Source organism: Auxenochlorella protothecoides (genome assembly GCF_000733215.1).
Source record: "Auxenochlorella protothecoides strain 0710 unplaced genomic scaffold scaffold80, whole genome shotgun sequence".
NCBI classification, from domain to species: domain Eukaryota; kingdom Viridiplantae; phylum Chlorophyta; class Trebouxiophyceae; order Chlorellales; family Chlorellaceae; genus Auxenochlorella; species Auxenochlorella protothecoides.
Genome location: NW_011934231.1, coordinates 6158 through 25616, shown reverse-complemented (window position 1 = coordinate 25616; position 19459 = coordinate 6158). Strand labels below are relative to the sequence as shown.

The window sequence follows — 19459 nt, the reverse complement described above, 5'->3', positions numbered from 1 at the left end:
CGGCCGGCGCCGCGCCCGCCGCGCCGCAGATCCTCTTCGTGCCCCCGGGCTGCGAGCTGGCGGGCGTGGCGAGCGGCGCGACGCACCCGGGGTCAAGCCCCCTGGTCCTCCTGGGGCCAGACAGGCACTATTCCCTCCTGCGCAGGGCCGGCGCGGGCGCGGGAGTGGCCGTGGCAGCGACCATGACCGGCCCCGTCGCCGCGGCGGATGTGGACGGGGACCCGGTTCAATCACCGGCGCAGGGTTTGTCGGCCATGTTTGCGCCGGAGGCGGCGGGACAGGCGGGGGACAAAAGCCTCGCGCAGGGCACCCCGCTGGGCTCTGCCGCGCCCTGGGCCACCCTCCTGGACGCACCCTCGCACGTGCTGCCGTCTCTGGACGCGCTGTGCCCCGCCTTCCTCAAGCTCCTGCTGCCGGAAGGAGAGGTCGTGTGAGCGCCCACCCGATATTCCTTGGACGCTGCTCCGCCCGCTCTGTTCTGCACCCTTTTACCCCCCCTCCTCCCACATGTACACTCCAACACTGGTCAGGGGGAGGTGGAGGTTTGCTGAGAATGCAGGCTGGGTGGGGAACACCGATGAGGCTTGCCGCGAGGATGGAGGGCAGCGCAGAAATGTGAAATGATTATTAGGCCGCTGTAGGTCATCTACAGGGAAAAGGGCACAATCTCCCCCCTCGCTGCGATGTTCACCAGCCGACCACGGCCAGGGTTCTGGAGAGCGCGGGCTGGAGCACGGCCCTCTCCAGCGCCCCCAGCGCCGCAGCGGCGGCCAGCGAGGCGCACCACACAGCCAGGACCAGAGCGGCCAGGCCGGCGAGGGGCGCCGCCAGGGTCAAGCGCAGCAATGCCCCCCGGGGCGCCAGCCAGGCCTCGGCCCAGTACATGACAGGGATGTGCAGGAGGAATGCGTGAAACGTATACGGCTCCAGGGGCGAGAGCCGGCCCAGGGCGCGGGCCGGGGCGGCGCGGGGAAAGAGCATGAGGGCAGCCAGGCCTGTGGCCACGAGGAAGGACACGGGGAGGGAAGCGTGGTAGCCCAGGGCCGCCCAGACAGCGCTGGCGCGTGCAGGCCAGGCCTGGGCCGTGGCGCGGTCCGGCGGGGCCAGAAAAGGGCGCCGGAGGGGGACCAGCGCGGCCCAGGCAGCGAGGGCCGCCAGGGAAACCGCCGCCCAGGCGCCACGCCGGCGGCGCAGCGCCGCCCAGCGCCCGGGGTCGAGCACCAGGAGGCCCAGCAGGGCGCCGACCAGGAAGTTGGTGGCGCGGGTGAGGGTGGAGTAGTAGCCCAGGGGGCCGTGGAAGTAGCTCAGGATTGGCTCGATCCAGGCGGGGTCCAGCTGTCGGAGCGGGTGGGTGACCGTGGGGTGAGCTCGGGGGTTGGGGCCGGGTTAGAGGCACAGAGGCGGGCATCAGCATCCCTGCAACCCCTTTCCCAGTTGGTGCGTGCTCTTTGAGTGCACTTGCTGTCCCCATTCATCTTGCACACCGGTGGATGCTCTGAGGAGATGATCCTCTCACCCCCAATCACAGCCTCACATCTGGGTGGCCCAGGGCGGGCAGTGGCAGGGTCACGTGCCTTGCCAGGCTGCTTGCATACCGGGCCAGGCTTATGGCAGGAATGATGAGCGAGAAGAGGATGCCCGAGGTCCGTGCCAGGCGCTCTGGTCCGACGCTGCTAGGTTTGTGGTGTTGGAAGAGAAGTCGAGTCACCGCCAGGTCCGTCCAGCAGGCAGCCAATGTGTGTCTTGGCACGGCAAACGAATGTAGTCAAGAATACACACTACTGCAAACTCTTCCAAAAGCCACGGCGGTGGGTGGAGGGAATGTCAGCCAGAATCATCCCCCTGCAGGCTGGAGTCACCTGGTATGGAGCAGGGCCAGCAGGAGAGGGTATACCAGGAAGAGGTGCAGCTGCACTGCCACAGTCCAGTACACCTGCCTCGGCACATGGCAGACAACTTAATAGGACACCCATTCAATCCTGCAACAAGGTCGATGGCTGTCTCCCTCCCTCACATCCAGCCGCAGGTCCAGCCACATGCAAAGCCTCAGCCAGGAACCACTCACCACGCCACACCCTCCAAATCCCACGGCATTGTTCAGCAGCATGAAATTGAGGGGGAGGCTAAGGTGGCAATACTCCATGCACGTGTCGTGATTTTTCTTCAGATGGTGATCGGAGGGAAGGTGGTGATCTATGGCAAATGCCACCGCCAGCTGCACCACCAAATAAGACGGCAAAATCCTTGCCACGCGATTTCTGCAGGCGGTGGGCGGTTGGGATGATAAGGCCTGGGCTGGGCATGGCGACGCAAGTGGGCAGTTGGGCTTGACTGGAAGCAAAATGCGGCATCGCAGTCACGTTCTCTCCCCACTCAGCCTTTCTGGGCACACTGCGCGCACCTGTAGTATTTCCTCACCACATGGATGGCTGGACCGTGCTCTTTTTGGAAAGCAGGGACCAGCTGAAGGGTGGCCCAGAACCCTGAGAGGACCAGAAACACGTCGGGACCCAACATGTTTTGCCATAACGCCTCCAGCACGATGTTGTGGGAGAGCAGCTATAGTAAGAGATTGGGGGTTGAAGCCTTTGCTCGGGTTGAGATGTGACTCTCATCAACGAGAGGCGGTGCAGGTCGGCACAGCCTACCTGGTGCACAGTCTCGGGTGAGAGCAGGAGGCCCCAGTACATGAGGCAATGAAAGGCAATCACCCCAGCGGATACCAGCACGCGCAATCCGCTGAGAGCCGCGGATGCGCCGGGGCTAAGAGCCTCCGGTCTACAGCTGACATTGAATGCTATTGCCGGCTGCTGGATTTGACGAACTTCTACCTCGACCATGCGGACGCGCACGTTGATTCTCCAATCTTTAATTGGCCCTTCAATACTTGCAGCACATCCTGCGCATAGCATGTCAATGTCAAACCGGGGCCATCGTGGGTATGGGTCCAGCGTCCTGCATGAGCTGATCGCCACGCACTTCGCCTCGTCGTCTCCTCTCCGACCCTCAGGCTGATTCGACACTTGAGTGACACAAAATCATCAGTGGAATACAAACATAAGTTTGTGTCTTCGTCAACAGGTCAAATCGAGACCTGTGCTGTCCTGGCAGTCGAACAAGATCATGGCGGACCCGACGACCTACAACGGCACATGGAGAAAAGATGCAGCCGCCTCCGATGACCTCAAACCCGTATCCGACATACTACAGGCAGGCCGGATGTGTCAAGCTTGTGCCGGTCAGACTGTATAGCTGCCTCGATCGATTTCCAAATACAGGTGCGCATCCTGATATCCGCAGTTGGGCTGGCTGGTCCGCAAGGCACTGCCCCTCATGAACACGCTGACCATCGAGAGCTCGCCGACCGAGTTCAAGAGCAGAGCACACAAGCCTTTTGGGGCCGGGGAAGTTGTAGAGGCTTTCCCAGTGTCTGGAGAGGTGAGGTGGCTGTGGATGATGTTCCCGTGAGTGATCTCTCCCCGCCTGCACGCAAGATCGACGACTCTCAACCATGCAGAAGCGGGAGCACTCCAGGCGCGACAACCGGAAGGGAACCTTCGAGGGATACCTAGTACCCAAAGAAGATGGAATTGAAATCAAGTGAGCTGCCTGAATGGCGTCCATGGGTGGGAATGGGTACTCGAATCTTGGCAGAATCCGGGCGGCAGCGCGGTGATCACCTGTCCAGCTCAGGACCTCTGCGTACCACACAAACCGATCCGCAGAGCTGTCTGGGCAGACCCGCTGGCCGGCCAGAACGTCGACTTCTACCGCATTTCGGAGGACAAGGCAACGCTCACCATGACACAGAGCATCAAGGCACGAGGGAAGGCCATGTGTGTGAAGAGTCTCTGTGCTCATGGTCCATGCCCTCTTAACGCGATCCCCGTTGCACTTCCTTGCTGCAGGTGGGGGAGAAAGCTCACACCTACAAGACCGTGTACCGGCGCCAGTAGCTAGTATATGTTGCGTGCTTTTGTTCAAGCACGAAATGAATCCGCTTTAGCCTGACTGTGTTTCAGCCATATGGCCCCAGAGGCTGACTACAGAAATGCACTTGTCCATCTGCTGCATGCCCCACCTTCCATCGTGGCACTGCGAGCCAGATGGACTCCCGTAATCTTGAAATGTGATCCGGGCAGGCAAGAAGGCAGCTTTTGAACACATGGTGGACCCTCCATCATAGAAGGCCCTCTGGCAGCAACACGTTGAAACCAGCTCAAGGGATTAGATTCAGATCTAGGATGCTCATCCTGCAGTGGTCAATCTTATAAACCAACAACGCTGCCACAGATTTGTATCATCTCGAAGCATCTGACTAATACATAATCTGAGGGTGGGAGTGGAGGCCTGTCACAGGGAGAGCAGGTGTCCCGCCCGGGCATGTATGATTTCCATGAAGCGGGCCCCGGGCGCCATTGCCTGGGCATGCGATCCACTGCCATCCACCTGGGCCACATCTGCCCAGCCCTGTGCCAGAAGGGCGCATTCTTACTCAAGGACAGCCGACGCAACCTCCTCGGAATCCCCCTCGCGGGGCAACGCTGCCATGGCCCCCCTGCGCGGGTCCTGCCTGGTCTTCGACCTGGAGGCGTGCGTGGAGGAGGTGCCCCGCCTACTCCCCCTTGCCTCTTTGTCATCGTGCGCCGGTGACGCTCCCAGCTGCAGCGGCAGGAGGGTGGGGAACCTGCGGACGAGGGCCCCCCGGGCTGCTGGCCGCCAGCCCAGCCTTGTGCTCAACCTGGCGAGCCTGGGCGAGGGCGAGGTGGTCACCCAGCGCCTGTCCTTGGACCGGGCGATTGCCGATGCACAGACCGCGCTGCTGGCCTTCCTGGCCTCGGGCATGCATCGGGCCAGGGCCCTGCCCTCTGCTTCCAGACGCCTCATTGCTGGCGGCGTGTCAGGTGGGCCAGGGCTGTGGGAGGTGTTGCACAATGCACATGTGCCGGACCTGGAAGTCTACGCAGAACTGAAGAGCGGAACTGTGGCCATGTCTGTGCAGAGGATGGCAGGCCGATCTGTGCCGAAGGGGGGCCTCGTGATGGACCTCCCTGCATAGTTTCTGTTTCATTCTTGCCCCATCACCTTCTACATGTGAATGCTGCCACCCCCTTTCCGGGTGGGGGCCTACTCTATATGCCACACTCGCACGCCGTTCTGGTGGCATGAGGCAGAATGCACTTCTCTTTCCCCCCTCACTTGTTCTCTGATCCCACCGAAGTGCCGACCCCTACCACCCAACCCTTCCTCTCCCCAAACCACATCAATCGACCAGGTGCCGTCTCCAAGACCGTGACAGCGCCGCTGGAGACCCTCAAGATGAAGCTGGTCCAGGGTGGGAGCGTGACGGTGGTGGAGGCGGCGCGCGCGGTGCTGGCCTCCCGGGGCGTGGGCGGCTTCTTCGCCGGCAACACCATCGACGTCTTGCGCACCGTCCCCTCCAAGGCCCTGGAGCTGGCGGCCTTCGACTCCTACAAGCGCACCCTGCGCGCCACACCTTGGGTCCCCGACCGCGCCATCGGCGCCGTGGCGGGCGGCCTGGCCGGCATCACCTCCACCGTCGCCATTTACCCACTGGAGACGGTGCGCACGCGCATGGCGGTCAACGGCCACACCTTTGTGCAGACGCTGCAGCGCGTGGGCTCGCACGGCGGCCTTCCGGGCCTCTACAGGGTGAGCCGGCAAGGGGAGGATGAGGGGGGGAGTGAGGGGCCTAGGGGGGTGGGGGTGCAAGTTGGCATGCCCAAGAGTGCACCGGGTCGAGGAATCCTGCGCCGCACTTGCGCCGCTGCCGCCCTCCCTGGGCATCCATGCGCATGCGCGCGGAAGCTGATGCAGGGATCCCCACCGCATCCCCTCTCCCCCACCGTCGATTGCACTGCAGGGTTTGGATGCGAGTCTGATTGGCACGGTGCCCTACACGGCCATCCGACTGGGACTGTACGACGCCCTCAAGTACTCCTGGAAGCGGGCGACCGGGAAGGAGCACCTTGACCCTCAGGCATCGCTGGTGTTTGGAGCCGTGGCAGGTGTGGCCTGAAGGGGTTTGGTACGGGGGCTGTTCGGCCGCTGCCTGATGCAGGCAGCAGACTTAATGCTCGTCGACACTCATCCAATTGCTGCCAGTGTATATTCGTATGCTTTGCACGACTCGATCGCACCACCATTACCGCACCCCTTGCAGGAGTCGTTTCGGCGACCGTGACTTTCCCCCTGGAGGTGGCAAGGCGGCGGATGATGGTGGGGGCGGCCTACCCAAATACGGCCGTCGCCCTGGCAACCATTGCACGGACAGAGGGCGCCTCGGCGCTCTTCAACGGTGAGCGGATGGCGTGGGGAGGAGGTGGGGGCAGGTTCTACAAGCCCCTGGCTGACCCGAGGAGGACCAGGGACTGAAGATTCAGGGGACAAAGTTCTGGCCTCCACATCGCCCCCGTGGGAGGTGAGTGCTACGTCTCATCACAGCCCCGCAATGCCCCCCCCCCCCTTACCACACTTCAGGCGTTTGGCTGGCGTTGGTGAAGCAGGCACCCCAGTACGCGATAGGGTTCATGGTGTACGAGCAGTGCAAGCGAGCCCTGGCCCTCTGATATGCGCGCATGCCCTCGTGCCAGCCCGGCCCTTTGCAACTCCGGCTCTTCCTCAAACTCTGTCCAGCGTGTCTCGCCCAGCGAGGCACGCAACTCCGTCTCTTGTTCCCGCTCTGTCGCCCTGTTGCCATGCAGCTGGCACTGCGGCTATGCTCACCTTCCTGACCCCCTTTTAGAACATTGTGCAGTGGAGAGGGTGCGCCAGCGATTGGGAGTACACTTTTAGTCCGGGTGGAATTGATCCGGGGGGCACAGGATACTCGTCTTCCTCCGGCCGGCAGCTGGCACGTCCTTAACCAGTCAGCAGGGAGCGGGGTGAAGCCTGGAACCACCATGCCGTCCCCGAGTTGATTCAAAGTTGAACGCAGATATCTCTTCGCTGTTCGGAGTTAGGGGTGCCCACAGGGTGTCAGAGTCGGGTCCACCCCCCCTTTGCCCCAGGGTGCACGGCTGCAGGTGTGCGGATTCCCTGCGGGGCATGGGTGGGGGATCCAGACTGCTGTTTGCGCCCCATGCCGTTTTCTGAGGCGCCATCCGTACATCCTGGCGCCATCGAGCAGCGGGCTCTGTTGGTCGCTGGTGGGCGGGTTCTAGGTTAATAATCCGCGGAGTAGCTGCATCAGGGGGAGGCCACACCACCTGGACCCCTCCTCCGGCCCCCGAACCCCATGAGACGCGATTCGCGTTGTGTGGGCTGGACATGCCCAGTTCCTGTCCAGGAGCGTTGCGCCGTGTGGATGACGCCCTGCTCCCGTTCCCCCCGGACACCACAGCATCTGTACGGAATTGTGGGAGGCGCAGGGCCCTCTGGCCGGCTCTGGACCCCGCATCGACTCGACCATCCCCAGTAACAGCATGTCTCCGCACTTTGCGTCCTCCAAATCACAGCAGACGCGGGTCAAGGAGGTGTGTCGGGGTGTGTGGCAACCCCTCAATGTTGGCATGGAGCGGGCATGGCGATGCGAGCTGCATGCCCCCCTGCTTCCAGCGATCCCCCTCCCGCCTCCCTCCCAGCCACCAGCCTGGAAGGATGAGGTGCCGGCGAAGCTCCACCTGACCCTGGCGCCCTCCCTGGCCTCCAGCGAGGGGACGCCCGGCAGCCAGGAAGGGGCCCTGGGACACTGCCTGGAGACCCCGGACGAGAGCTCCGCGGGGCAGGGCGGGAGCCTGGAGCGACACTCCCCCCCGCCCCAGGTCTCGGCCTTTGCCAGCGCCGCGGTGCAGTCTGGGGTCCGGGGCACCGACCGCCCCCCCGCGGCCCCCGCGCGCGCCGCCACCGCGTCCCCGCTTGGATCTCTCAGCGAGGCCGACGCGCTGCGCCTCTCCGTCCTGCTTGCCCACGCCCGGCTCCAGATCCAGAAGGAAGCGCAGCAGGTGCGGGGTACTTTGTCAGGGGTTGGGTGGAGGAGGCTGCTGGATTGGAGGGGCGGCGTGATCGTGCGGTGGGCCCCTCGACAGGCGCCGTGGCCTGGCCGCAGCAGATGCAACGTTGCTGGGCCCCAACCTGTAGCCGATGCGCTCCTTACACACACACACACACCCCTCCCTCCTCGTTCACCCCTCCTCCTCCAGGGCCTGGCGTCCCGCTCGCCCTCGTCCGGCAGCGAGGCCTCCCCCGCCGCCGACATCCACCCGCTGCTGATGCAGGGGCTGACCGCGCTGTGCATGGGCAGCCAGGGCAGCGGCGGCGCGGCCGTGCCGCCCCCCCCGCCCGCCTCCCTGCCCTCGGTCCGCTCCCTGGGTCAGATGCACGGGGCCCCCGCGCCCGCCGGGCCCCGGCCCCCCATGGGCAATACCATCACCTCGGGCGTCCCGGGCATGCGCGGTCCCGTCGGCTTCCAGCGCTCCGCCTCGGTGCCGGGGCACGTGGGCGGCGCAGCGGATCTGGGGTCCCGCGCGGCTGCGTGCGGCTCGGCCGCCGCCACGCAGCCGCTGCCGCGCATCACCGTGGCCGGCCGCGCGCTGGTGCTGCCGCCCGGCGGCACCGGCCTGGGCCGGGCCGCGAGCGGGGTGGCGGGCGCCCCGGCGGGGCCGCCGCTCCCGTCTGGGTTTCAGGGGACCCCCGCCGGCCCCGCCCCGGGCCCGGCCCGCCCGCCCGCATCGCCCTCCAGCTGGAGCGGGGCCGCGCCCCATGCCACGCCGGCGGCGCCGCACCTCGAGCGCCCCTCGCGCTCCCCTGCGCCGCGCCACGCGGCAGAGGCGCGCGCCGCGCGGCGCGAGGCGCCGTCGCCGCCGTCGTCGGACGCGCCCGTGGACGAGTCGGAGGCCGCCGCCGAGCTCCTGCTGGGCATCCGCACGCTGGTGGAGCGCCCCGCGCGCGCACACTCCGCGCCACTCCTGGCGGCCACCCCCGGACTGGCCGGGCGGGGCGGGGCCGCGAAGCGCGCGCAGCGCGCTTCGCCCGCGCCCAGGGTCGACCGCGCGCCCGGCTCCGCCTCGGGCGAGGACGACCTGGGGCCGGGCCTCTGGTTCCCCGCCAGCTGCAAGCGCCTGCGCTCCGGCGGCGCGGCCGGCGGACCCACGGGGAGCCGGAGGCCCGCCGGCGGCGCCAGACCCGCGTCTGCGGGCAGCTGGGCGTCCGAGGAGGACGCCTTGCCCGGGGGTGCGGCGGTGCGCGGCGCGGCCGAGCGTCGGGCGGCGGCCGGGTCGGGCGAGCTGGGGGAGGAAGGCGTGGCCTTGCCCGAGGGCGCGCAGCGCTCGGCCAGCCTGACGGCGCTGGGCGGCGCTGGGCGTGCCCCCCGCCTGCCGGGCCCGCAGGGGCCCACCCCGGCCCGCGCCGCGCCGGGGCAGACCCGCGCCGAGCTGGCGCGGGCGCGGCGCGCGCCGCTGGAGAAGGTGGAGCGCCCCATCACCAACGGCACCTACATCAACCGCCTGCACGTGACGCAGCAGATGGCGCAGCTCCTGTTCCCGCAGCCGGAGGAGGCGCGGGAGCGCGGCCGGGCCCCCGGCCGCGAGGGCGACGCGCCCGCCAACTTCAACTCGCTCTTCAAGCACCGCCTGGTCATCGTGGATGAGGCGGACGAGGCCTGGCCCGTGCAGGTTTGCCCCTTTCTTTGACTTGTTTTGGTGCGGGAGGAGGGGGATGGGCACGCAAGGCGTGTGACACGCCCAGGCCCTCGCACTCACCAGAGGACGGGGCACAGGGGCAGGTGTGTGTGAGCGGGGCACGCCAGCAGGCCCGAGGTCAGGGAGGCCTGCTCCCGTCACCCTCCATCGCCTCCACTCACGTCTTGCTCCCCCTGATGCCCCCATACGACCCAATGAGCCCATGCCACCGCTGCCCACCCCCCCTGTCCCAGTACGAGGGCTTCATGTCCAGCGGGCAGCGCCACTTCCGCCTGACCTCGGGCTGGAGTGGGCTCATGCGCGTCCAGAACGTGACCATCGGTGAGGGGGGTGGAGAGAGTGCGGCCAGCTTCCAAGGGGGCCCGGCTGAGTGCCTGCATGAGGGTGATGGCATGCATCCTTCTCAGGGAGAGATCTAAGTGGTGTGCCCAACCTCAACATGCGTGCAAGCCATGCTTGGGGAGGCCTGGACAGAGCAAGGCCCACATGTCCCTGGCACCTCGTCCACCCACCCCGTCTGCATCAACACCCAGGCGACACCCTGGCGCTGGAGCGCTGGACGGAGGACCGCACGGTCATCCACCTGCGCATCATCCGGCGGCAGGGGCGGGAGGGCGAGGCGCTCCCCGGGCCACCGGCCTGATTCCGGCAGTGGAGATCTTTTCCAGCCGAGTCCACGAGTATCCCTGCTTGGGCTTGTCCATCAGGACAAGGTCCAGGGATCGTCGCCTCCGCCCCGCAGACCACCCGGCATCACCCTCATCCCAGCCAAACACCACCCCAGGGCCTGCCTGCCCCCGGTGTATCACGGCGCCTGCCCGACAACCCCAGTCTGACTTCACCACCATTCCCACGGCATGCCTGCCTCCGCAGCCCGTGGCACCCGGCATCACCCCACCTGCACGTGCTCCCTCTGCAATGTTTTATTTAAAGTATCATGACCACGCGATGTCAGCCCGCTTTTCCCCTGATCCCTCTCGTGCCATGCGGGATGCGCCTCCTCGCTCATGCGGTGACCCTCCCTGTAACAGGCATGCCGACTGCTGGATGGAATTGCGGTGACTGGATGCACCAATGCACCCCTGGGGGGTTCTGGCCTGCCAGTGGGTTTGACGGGATGTGGGACAATGCCGAGCAGCCCACATCCTTTTACCTCCGTGCAAAGAGGTCACTTGACGTGTTCTCATTCATCTGATGACAAGCTCAAGGTCCTCCATGCATCTGTACGTGCTCTCCAGTATTCAAGAACCTCACCCCCAGGAAAATGCAAGACACCCACCCGGATTCGCATCAAACCCCGGTATGTATAAGGCAACCATATCGAATCTTTCATCAACCATCCGACATGCGATGTCTTCATCGGCACTGTAGCTCAATGGATAGAGCATCCGCCTACGGAGCGGAAGGTCGTAGGTTCGACCCCTATCTGTGTCAAACATTTTTTATGTTTTGGCTCGATGTCCCTTACATTTTACAATCAGGTGCACGAGCGGAAACAGATCTATTCCATCACCATTAGTGGAAATTTTGTGCACTCCCTGCGTGAAGCACCGCCCGCCCTGCCAATAGATGTACCCATTACCATCAACCCCCACAGGCTCGTGTGTCAACACTTGAAGAAGATGCTTGTGCACAAAAGTCCAGCAGACCGAACATGGCCAAGCTGTTGTACATGCCCTGAGTGACATGCTAAAATTGCGTCGACAATGACCGCACACTGAATAATTTCAGCAGTACATTCCCGCACCGGCTCCACCAACAAGAGAAGCTCTCAAATGGGCCATCAAGGGTGGGGGTCAGTTAAAGTAATGGATCTTCGAGTTGCTGGACCACTCCGTTGCATACGCAGCGCCATACGCATCCAGCTGGACCTCGGGCAGGGAGGCCGCCCTGCGCCAGAACTCCTTGTTGGCGCTGACCACCTGCTGCCCTGGATGGCTGGGTGAGTGGTCTTTCAACCGGCATCTCCCAAGCACCTTCACCTGGCCTGCACCCGCCTCTGGACAGATGCTCCTGGAGCTTTCGATCAGGCTGACGGCGACCACGCTGGCTGGGAGGTGGATGTCTTGGATGGTCTTGACATCTGGGGCGTAGTCATACATCCCATAACCATCTTCCACCAGGTTGTTCTTGACCTCCAACACCCTGAGCTCCGGCGGCAGGCCGAAGCGAAGCGACGGCCGACAAAACACCTGCAGGACCTGCAGCCGCATCCAGGCTAGGTCGAAGCGCGGCGTGTGGTAGAAGGCGTGGTGGTGTGAGGTGGAGATCTGGAGGCAGCAGGGACCATGCCCCAATGCCTGCAACTGCTCCTCCACCTCGCTCTCATACTGCCTCAGGCGCAGCCAGTCGTACTCGCCTGGGGGAACACCACCGATCCCCTCTGCAAACAAGTCGAGCGTCCGCAGGCTTTCAAGGTACTGAAGTCCGCCCACGGGGAGACTTTTCGCGTGCAGCTTTACCCTGCTCAGAGATCGCAGCTGGCGGCAGCAGGGCGGCAGCTGGATGCCCGGCTGTGCCAGGGCCAGGGTGACCAAGTCCGGGCAGACCTGGGGCAGGCACTGCAGCTTATCTGCATCGAGGCCAGGGTTGCCCTCGATGGTGAGCTCCTGGTGGCGCAGCTTCCTGAAGGGCTCCAGGCACGGCCCTGGCCCGAGGCCGGCGTGATGGACCTCGCTGCAAGGTGTGGTGGAGGTGTTCCGGGATGGGGAATGGGGCACCTGGGCGCTTCAGCAGCCGGGCGTTCAGGGTGGGGGAAGAGGCACAGACACCGCCGGCACAGAGCCGTCGCCCCATCAAGGAGTCTGGTGTGTGGGGTGATGCGCAGCAGAGGCGGCTCCGGCGCGCCGGCAACTGCTGGAGCCGTCGTGGGGACGGGGGACCCACCCCCTCCCCCATCCCTGCAGCACCTCATGAGCGCCATCTCCGGGCGTTGTAATGCACCGTGTCGTTCAGAACCCCCAAGACTGCAGTGCTAGCCAGCCCCTCGCACCATTGGGACTTCACACTTTGCAGGAGGGTCGGTTGCACGAGGCTCGGCCATACAATGTGAGGTAGGACGAGGTGTCTCAGCGGTGGAGCCCTCTCCGTCATCATCATGGGCAAGATCCAGGCATTGGAGAAGCCGCCGTGGTCCTTGTGAAGGATGTGCATCGTCTCCGTCGTGGCCAGGTGGTGGAGAACGATGCGTTTGAACTCTTCACGGCATGGGTGCCTCTGTGATTTTCAAGACACGTGCAGCTGCCTCCACCACCCAGCCTGGACGCACAGCGCCAGAGAAGCCTTGCACAGCACTGATGCAGCACTGCAGGGAAGGGTGCTGCTGGTGAATCTCTCATACAAGGCTGGCAAGAGTGCTGTGCCGTATCTGCGCTCTGGACACCTAGACAAGATTGCTCCACAGACAACGCTTGCCCAGCATGCAGATCCATACATGTCCGGTGCCCGGAGCCCCAAAACACAGCACCCACAAACCCCGGGCATGCATCTCCAGAGCGGAAGCCTGTCACCCGTCAATCCAAATCGTCCGACGACGTCGGTCGAGATGGAATCCACGCCTAACGCCAGATGGAGGATCTTGAGCAGAATGGTCATGGGCAGATCGAAGAGTTTCATGCCGCCGTTCCATGCCCCCTTCCACTTTCGCACAGATTTGACAGTTTGAGCTTGGGACGGTCTCCGGCAGCGCTTTCCTTTACTTCGCCCCATGCCACTCCTCAGGGCGTTGGTTTCCTGATTCTTTGAGAGACTACACCTGGCTCGAGTATGCCATTAAGGGACAGGAATGGGATCTTGAAACCCCAACCGCCAGTCGAAACGCGGTTCAGGAGCATCGGAGTGCTTCTCGTGTCGCCCATCGCCGCGCTGTGAGCTACGAAGGTGAGGTTGACTCCGACACCCTACTCGCCCCTTCCTTACCGCCATTGTCGTCGCGGTTTGTGTGTTCAAAGGGTCGCATTGCAGATACTGACACCCTCATTGCCTCCACACCAGCATCCCCGATGTTGTCATGTTTAGCCTTCACGTAACTTTGGGATTGCCCCTCTGTTCGCGGGGCCTAGGCAGCCCGACCACGCGTGCCTTGGCGACAAGGTGCGGAGTACCGTTTCACATGCATACCGCCACGGGGGGATACCCATAGCAAGCTGGAACACGAGGCAAACCTTGCCGACATACGCAGATCGGTTCAATGCGCGAAAACCAAGGTGTCAGCTGGCTTGGATGATGGGCTGGTCGGGTACCTGCTCCAGCACACTCGCGAAACGGAGGTGAGCAGGAGCAGTCGCGGAAAGCGCAGAACGCCCTTTGTCTTGTCCATATTTTCTTATTATATTCCTGCCACTGGTATGCACAGGTGCTCAAGGATCTCCGGCGGGAGACTGCGGAGCTCTTCCCTGCCGCAGCGCGGATGCAGATCACCCCCGATCAAGGCGCCTTCATGCACTGGCTGGTGGCCACCCTCCGCGCCACGCGGGCCATTGAGGTGGGTGTGTTCACGGGGTACAGCAGCATAGCGACCGCCACCGCCCTCGGACCTGGCGGGAAGCTGCTTGCCTGCGACCCTGACGAGCGCGCGCTGGCAGTGGCACGAAGATGCTGGGACAGGGCCGGCGTACTCGACAGGGTGAGCCAATGTGGCCGGGGAGGGGTGTATGCGAGTCGGATGTGCGGCTCCCGTCTCCTGTGCGGTCCAGACCCGCTGCAAGGAGCAGGGGGTTTGGTGCCGGGGTCAGTGCGTCCCTTCTTCTCTGGTGCTTGCTGCTGCGACTGCATGCTTCAAGAGATTTCAGGGCGCTGCCCAGCAGATACTCCCATGGCGGCAAGAATGCTTGTGCAATCTATGCAAGCAACTCTGTTTGGGTGTTTAGAGGAGGACATGGGCCCCTCCATGCCGGGGCGTCTGTGTCGACAGTGCGAGGCCTCTGGGTTGGCAGTGTGGTGGATGTCGAAAATATTGACACTGCTTCACAGCGGTCCTTGCTCCCCTGTCCGGCAACACAAACCCCTCCTTTCTTGGCCCCAAGATCGTAGAGCATGTTCGTCCAGCTCGCGAGACGCTGGAGTTGCTGCTGAGCGCAGGCGAGGCAGGGCAATACGACTTTGCGTTCGTGGATGCAGACAAGCGCGGGTACATGGGGTACTACGAACAGCTCCTGCAGGTGTGGTGGGGTGGTGGCTTGGGGGTGGCCGTGGCTGTGGGATGCATCGTACGCTCATGACACTGCCTGTGATGATATGGGAAAGCAAGATTCCGGCCCCAATCAGGCATGGGAGCCTCACCGCAAAGTGTGTTGCGAACCGTTCTCATCGTCGTCAGCTTTTGTCCTCACCCTCCTACCACTGCCACAGCTGGTCCGGCCTGGGGGTGTGATCGCCTTTGACAATGTGCTGTGGTACGGGCAGGTGGCGGATGCCGGGGCGACCGACGCCCGCACCGAGGCCATCCGAGAGCTGAACAGCTTCCTCCTGGCGGACGAGCGAATCCTCTTCAGCCTCCTACCCATCAGCGACGGGCTGGCACTGTGTACCAAGAAGTGAGGCTTGGTCTGTGCTGAGAACACGAAATGTTGCTGCCGAAGACAACAGGTGGCCAGACCAAAGGGGCTTCCACCCTCCCCCGCCCAAGCATCCGTCCGCCTATGGCTCTCGCTCAATGGGCACAGGCGGTGACGACCCTGTGTCCAAGAGTGAACCAGCTCAGGGCACCTTGAACACTGACATCGCACGGCGATCTGCCTGCGTGCCTCGCACAACACACCTCAGCCTTCTCTCGGGCTTTGCCTCCAGTCAGGAAGGTGTTTGCATGCATGCAACCTGGAGATGCTGCTCCCATCAGTGGAGCAGCACTTTCATGGCATGGTAGTCTAGGATTGCACGCGTTCATCAGTGTTTAGTCATTTCTGTGTCCTCCTTTCGCGAGCGGGGAGAGCGCTACGCCAGGCAGCCGCCAAGTTGACTGTACAGGGCCGTGATCTGGCGAGAACTTAGCGCGCGCGCGGATCACGGACGAGCGGTGTTTCGCAACCAACTCAACGCAGACTGTAATGAAACTCGCTCTGGAGTGCAAGAAAGCAATCACTAGTTTTCAAACGGGAAGTTATTCATGGTTGCATGCCGCCGATGCATAATTTGCTGTGGAGCGGCCGTGGACTTCTCTTTGCGTGAGCAACCGCCGATTCAGACGGGCCCACCCCAGATCTGTCCAGGACGGCGAGGGTACTGGCAGGCGCGCCCCCAAAGCGCGGCATGAGGGGATCCAGCCCGTCTCGGTCCTCGCGCTGCAGGGCCCTGCGCGGTGGGATCCTCGTCGTGCTGGTGCTGTGCGCGACTCTGACCATGATCTCCTTCCGCTTCATAGTGGTTCCCGGTGCCACCCTGGAGGTCCAGGCTCTCGCGGGTGACACTTCGTCGAGCCAAGGTGAGGTGCTCGACCTTTCAGAGCGGGGGCGGGCCGTGCGATGCTGGCCAGGCGGCGCCTCGTCATGGGGTGGCCACATTCCCATAGGATAGCACACTGTCGGGCCTCCCACCTGTCCTTTCCTCCCCCCCATTCCCCCACAAACGCTTCCAGGAGCGCTCGACAGCTTCCAGGCCGCCGTGGAGGCGGCCAGGCTGCGCAGCATCCCGGGGTCCTGCCACGCGTCGCTGAGCCTCGGCGCGCGCCCCGTGGTCTTCACCTCTGACCTGTACGGCAACGCCTGCGAGCCGGAGTGGACGCGGGAGGCCATCAACCTGGTTCGATCCCTGCTCTCGCTGCAGGGAGCGGGGCAGGGCCTGGAGTGGGGGGCGGGCTCCTCCACGCTCTGGCTCCTCTCCGGCCTGATTGGACAGCTGGAAAGCGTGGAGCATGATGTGGGGGTTGCAACCAAGGTCAACGCCACGATGCAGGTGAGACAGGCTGCCAGTGGGGGGGTGGGGGTGGAGGGGGGGGCGCTACACCTGAGCCCAGCATGGGGCGAGGGTCAGTCTGCCACGGGCGTCCCCGACCAGCCTTCCACGGTCGCATCCGGCGGCACGCCGCCGCTGAGCCCCGCCACACGCCCACGATTCTCCAGTCGGCATTTGGGGCGGAGGACCTGCAGGCGCGGTGGCGACTGCGGGTCGTCCCGCCGGCGGGGCCGGTGCTCACCTTCCTCCAGGCGGAGTCGTATGAGCACTACTTCACCGCCTACATCGAGGCACCAGAAAACAGGGAGGGCGCCTACTCATTCATCGCCGTGCAGGGCATGGCGCGCCTGGCAGCGCTCAGACGCGCCGTGAAGCTGCTCCAGCCTTCGGTGCGGGCGAGGGGAGGGATGATGTGTGTCGTGAACGTGACACAAGGCGCCTGGCCTGCACCAGGGCGTTTCACAGAGTCGATGCAGATTCTGTTTCTCAACCAGTGACCGTCCCCTCCCCCATGCCCTCCCACGCTCCCCAGGGAGGCGTCCTGGTGCTGGCCAACTCTCAGCGCAAGGCTTACGGCCCCGCAACCTCCATCGTCCCCGAGCACTGGCGCGTGCACACCAGCGGAGATGAGCGGGGGGCGACGACTGTCTGGCAGTCGTGCCTTCCGGGGGCTTGCTGAGCCTGCGCTGTCAGGCCGGCAGCGCTCCTGCGCTGCCGACTGCCTCTGCATGCACAAGCGCTCTGGACCGGAGCGGCACGTCCTCAGTGTCCGCTGGACCAGACACGGCTTGGCGCGGGGCACCTGAATGATCAGACGCTGCCTCATGCGGCCCTCTCCCACCCAGCATCGCCGTATGACTGTGAGGAGACACCTGCATGCCTTGGCCAGGCCTCCAAGGTATCACACCCCCCTCGCCCACCACCTTGATTGACAACCTGGGAGTGCACTTTGATTCCGCGTATCCTTTCCCCCCTGGACCTTCCATGCTCCACCCTTCCTCCTCACGAGATGCTTGCCACCCGGCTCTGTGTGAGGCTTACAACCGTCCAATTTGGCGTGGCGTCCCAGTGGCAGGGACGCCCCGCATCTTGCCTGCGGTTCGAAATGTGCACAAGGAGACAGATCCGCAGCGGTTGGGGCGGGTCAGGGTAGCAGCGGGAATACATGCAATGAAAGCTCCCAGTGTATGGGGTGACATGCGGCTGAGGGCCGACCAGCGTGGGTGGTGTCAGGTTTTGTCCTTGGGGGCCAAGGCAAGGGGGGATCTAGTGGTGACAAGGAAGTGAGTTCGAAGCACGGCGGCTACGGGTTGGCGGCCTGCGAGGTCAGCATGGCACGGTAGGCGCGCCGCCGCTGGTCCTCGCGACGCGCGGCCTGGCTGCGTGACAGCTCCCGCAGCTCGCGGCAGCGTGGCACGGGGCAGTCCGTCACCGTGCACTGCTTGGCGTGGACCTGCAGCAGCGACCACATCCGCCTGTGTAATGATTGGGGTGTGTTGGTTGAAGGGGAGGGGGTTGAGCTCGGATGAGGGTGGGTGCAGGTGTGGGGTTGCAAGCCAGGGGAGACGCAGCTCATGCAAGGACTGAGAGGTGCCCCCAACTGCCCCTGCTTGGGAAAGGCTGCAGTCAGTCACATGGCGCCTTCCCCAACACCGGGACCAGCCACCAACTCCCTCCTTCCCCGCCCCAGGCAGCGCCACCACGCACCAGCACAGCTGGCAGTTGCCGTGGATCTTCTTGGGGCAGGTCATCGCGTGCTGGAACAGGCGCTTGATCTTCGCGCAGTTTGAGGAGGGGCAGGCCGGGTTGGAGCAGGCGGAGGCGTGCACCAGCATCTGTAGAGAGGGAAGAGGGGGGGCGGGGGGTAAGGTGGAGGGGGGGCTTTGGGTGGGAATGGGTGGATTTGGGTCTGGGGTCCGCATGGACAAGGCTCCGAAACAGTGACCTGTGGATGTTCTGGCACATACCTCCGGCCAGCAATCCCAAAGCCGAGCCATCAGCCACGCCCAAAACCCCCGGGCATGCCTGGGCACCACTGCCCCCACATCCACCCACATGCATGGTTCGCTGCAGCTGGTTAGCACGCTGCTGCCGCTCCTCCTCCGTCAGCCGGCTCCGTGTCTCGTCAAACTTGCGCACGTGCCGTTCCAGGGCGTGCGGGTGCCTGGTGGGAAGAAAGGGGGGAAAGATCAGATGGTGCCATGCAGGCTCGTGCATCCCAGGGTGCAAGAGTACACTTGGGCGGCAGGACCCCTGCATGACACGGAGGAGCCGGCGCTCTCCTCGGCCAATGCTCTCGAGGTGCCTCCCCCACCTCCCCCCCCCCCCCCCCCAAAAAACGCAAGGCAACAACTCACGAGACGGTGGGCTTGCAGTAGCAGTCGTTGCACATGTCAAAGTCGGGGCAGACGGTGCATCTGTACCCCTCGCCAGCCTGAATCTCGCGCTGGCACACGTTGCAGGTGCAGGTGAATGCCGGCGCCTGTGCATGTGTCGTGGTTATGTGTGTATGGGCTCGGGAGGGCCCAGGATGCAGGAGCAGGAATTCATCGGTCGGCATTGCCGGGCAGCCTGCCGTCCTTGTGCACGCTCCCACGCTTCCAGGCAAGCGATGCCAGGTGTGCAAAGGCCAGACGCCAAACCGATACAGCCTAGGCTCGCATACATTGCATCTGGGCCCCTCCCCCCCCACCAGCATCACGACCATCCACGGCCCCACAAACAGCTCCGCAGGAATTCATCGGTCGGCATTGCCGGGCAGCCTGCCGTCCTTGTGCACGCTCCCACGCTGCCAGGCACGCGATGCCAGGTGTGCAAAGGCCAGACGCCAAACCGATACAGCCTAGGCTCGCATACATTGCATCTGGGCCCCTCCCCCCCCACCAGCATCACGACCATCCACGGCCCCACAA

General features: G+C 64.2%; 10 protein-coding genes across 10 annotated transcripts in view; 7 read left to right on the top strand and 3 right to left on the bottom strand.

Moving 5' to 3' along the window:
- F751_6042 (WD repeat-containing protein 75) overlaps positions 1–434 on the top strand; it is a gene marked incomplete at both ends in the record, with an annotated part of 3841 nt that extends 3407 nt beyond the window's left edge. Inside the window, one exon of the mRNA XM_011399975.1 lies at positions 146–434. Within this exon, the coding sequence (XP_011398277.1) occupies positions 146–434 (289 nt within the window). The remainder of the gene's footprint in view (positions 1–145) is intronic.
- Positions 435–687: 253 nt separating this feature from the next.
- Positions 688–2143, bottom strand: F751_6041 (hypothetical protein; the record flags this gene model as incomplete). The annotated part of the gene is made up of 5 exons (XM_011399974.1): positions 688–924; positions 1222–1335; positions 1535–1670; positions 1860–1933; positions 2015–2143. The coding sequence occupies 5 exons, from the start codon at positions 2141–2143 to the stop codon at positions 688–690; spliced, it is 690 nt and encodes a 229-aa protein (XP_011398276.1).
- Positions 2144–3163: 1020 nt separating this feature from the next.
- On the top strand, positions 3164–3337 carry F751_6040 (hypothetical protein; the record flags this gene model as incomplete). Its single annotated transcript, XM_011399973.1, has 1 exon — positions 3164–3337. The coding sequence occupies one exon, from the start codon at positions 3164–3166 to the stop codon at positions 3335–3337; it is 174 nt and encodes a 57-aa protein (XP_011398275.1).
- A 174-nt stretch (positions 3338–3511) lies between these two features.
- On the top strand, positions 3512–6590 carry F751_6039 (Adenine nucleotide transporter BT1, chloroplastic/amyloplastic/mitochondrial; the record flags this gene model as incomplete). Its single annotated transcript, XM_011399972.1, has 7 exons — positions 3512–3600; positions 3726–3836; positions 4663–4904; positions 5276–5673; positions 5885–6029; positions 6185–6319; positions 6502–6590. 7 exons carry the CDS (start codon positions 3512–3514, stop codon positions 6588–6590), a joined length of 1209 nt encoding a protein of 402 aa, XP_011398274.1.
- Positions 6591–7445: 855 nt separating this feature from the next.
- F751_6038 (hypothetical protein) lies at positions 7446–10302 on the top strand (the record flags this gene model as incomplete). The annotated part of the gene is made up of 5 exons (XM_011399971.1): positions 7446–7496; positions 7605–7964; positions 8163–8251; positions 9859–9980; positions 10193–10302. 5 exons carry the CDS (start codon positions 7446–7448, stop codon positions 10300–10302), a joined length of 732 nt encoding a protein of 243 aa, XP_011398273.1.
- Positions 10303–11455: 1153 nt separating this feature from the next.
- On the bottom strand, positions 11456–12582 carry F751_6036 (hypothetical protein; the record flags this gene model as incomplete). Its single annotated transcript, XM_011399969.1, has 2 exons — positions 11456–12335; positions 12569–12582. 2 exons carry the CDS (start codon positions 12580–12582, stop codon positions 11456–11458), a joined length of 894 nt encoding a protein of 297 aa, XP_011398271.1.
- F751_6037 (hypothetical protein) lies at positions 12165–12326 on the top strand (the record flags this gene model as incomplete). The annotated part of the gene is made up of 1 exon (XM_011399970.1): positions 12165–12326. One exon carries the CDS (start codon positions 12165–12167, stop codon positions 12324–12326), a length of 162 nt encoding a protein of 53 aa, XP_011398272.1.
- A 1485-nt stretch (positions 12583–14067) lies between the features above and the next one.
- Positions 14068–15197, top strand: F751_6035 (putative caffeoyl-CoA O-methyltransferase 2; the record flags this gene model as incomplete). The annotated part of the gene is made up of 3 exons (XM_011399968.1): positions 14068–14283; positions 14684–14818; positions 15009–15197. 3 exons carry the CDS (start codon positions 14068–14070, stop codon positions 15195–15197), a joined length of 540 nt encoding a protein of 179 aa, XP_011398270.1.
- A 798-nt stretch (positions 15198–15995) lies between these two features.
- F751_6034 (hypothetical protein) lies at positions 15996–17226 on the top strand (the record flags this gene model as incomplete). The annotated part of the gene is made up of 4 exons (XM_011399967.1): positions 15996–16077; positions 16231–16547; positions 16715–16936; positions 17080–17226. 4 exons carry the CDS (start codon positions 15996–15998, stop codon positions 17224–17226), a joined length of 768 nt encoding a protein of 255 aa, XP_011398269.1.
- Positions 17227–17850: 624 nt separating this feature from the next.
- F751_6033 (Histone acetyltransferase HAC12) lies at positions 17851–19245 on the bottom strand (the record flags this gene model as incomplete). Its single annotated transcript, XM_011399966.1, has 4 exons — positions 17851–18022; positions 18255–18382; positions 18603–18711; positions 18905–19245. The coding sequence occupies 4 exons, from the start codon at positions 19243–19245 to the stop codon at positions 17851–17853; spliced, it is 750 nt and encodes a 249-aa protein (XP_011398268.1).
- Positions 19246–19459: the final 214 nt, after the last annotated feature.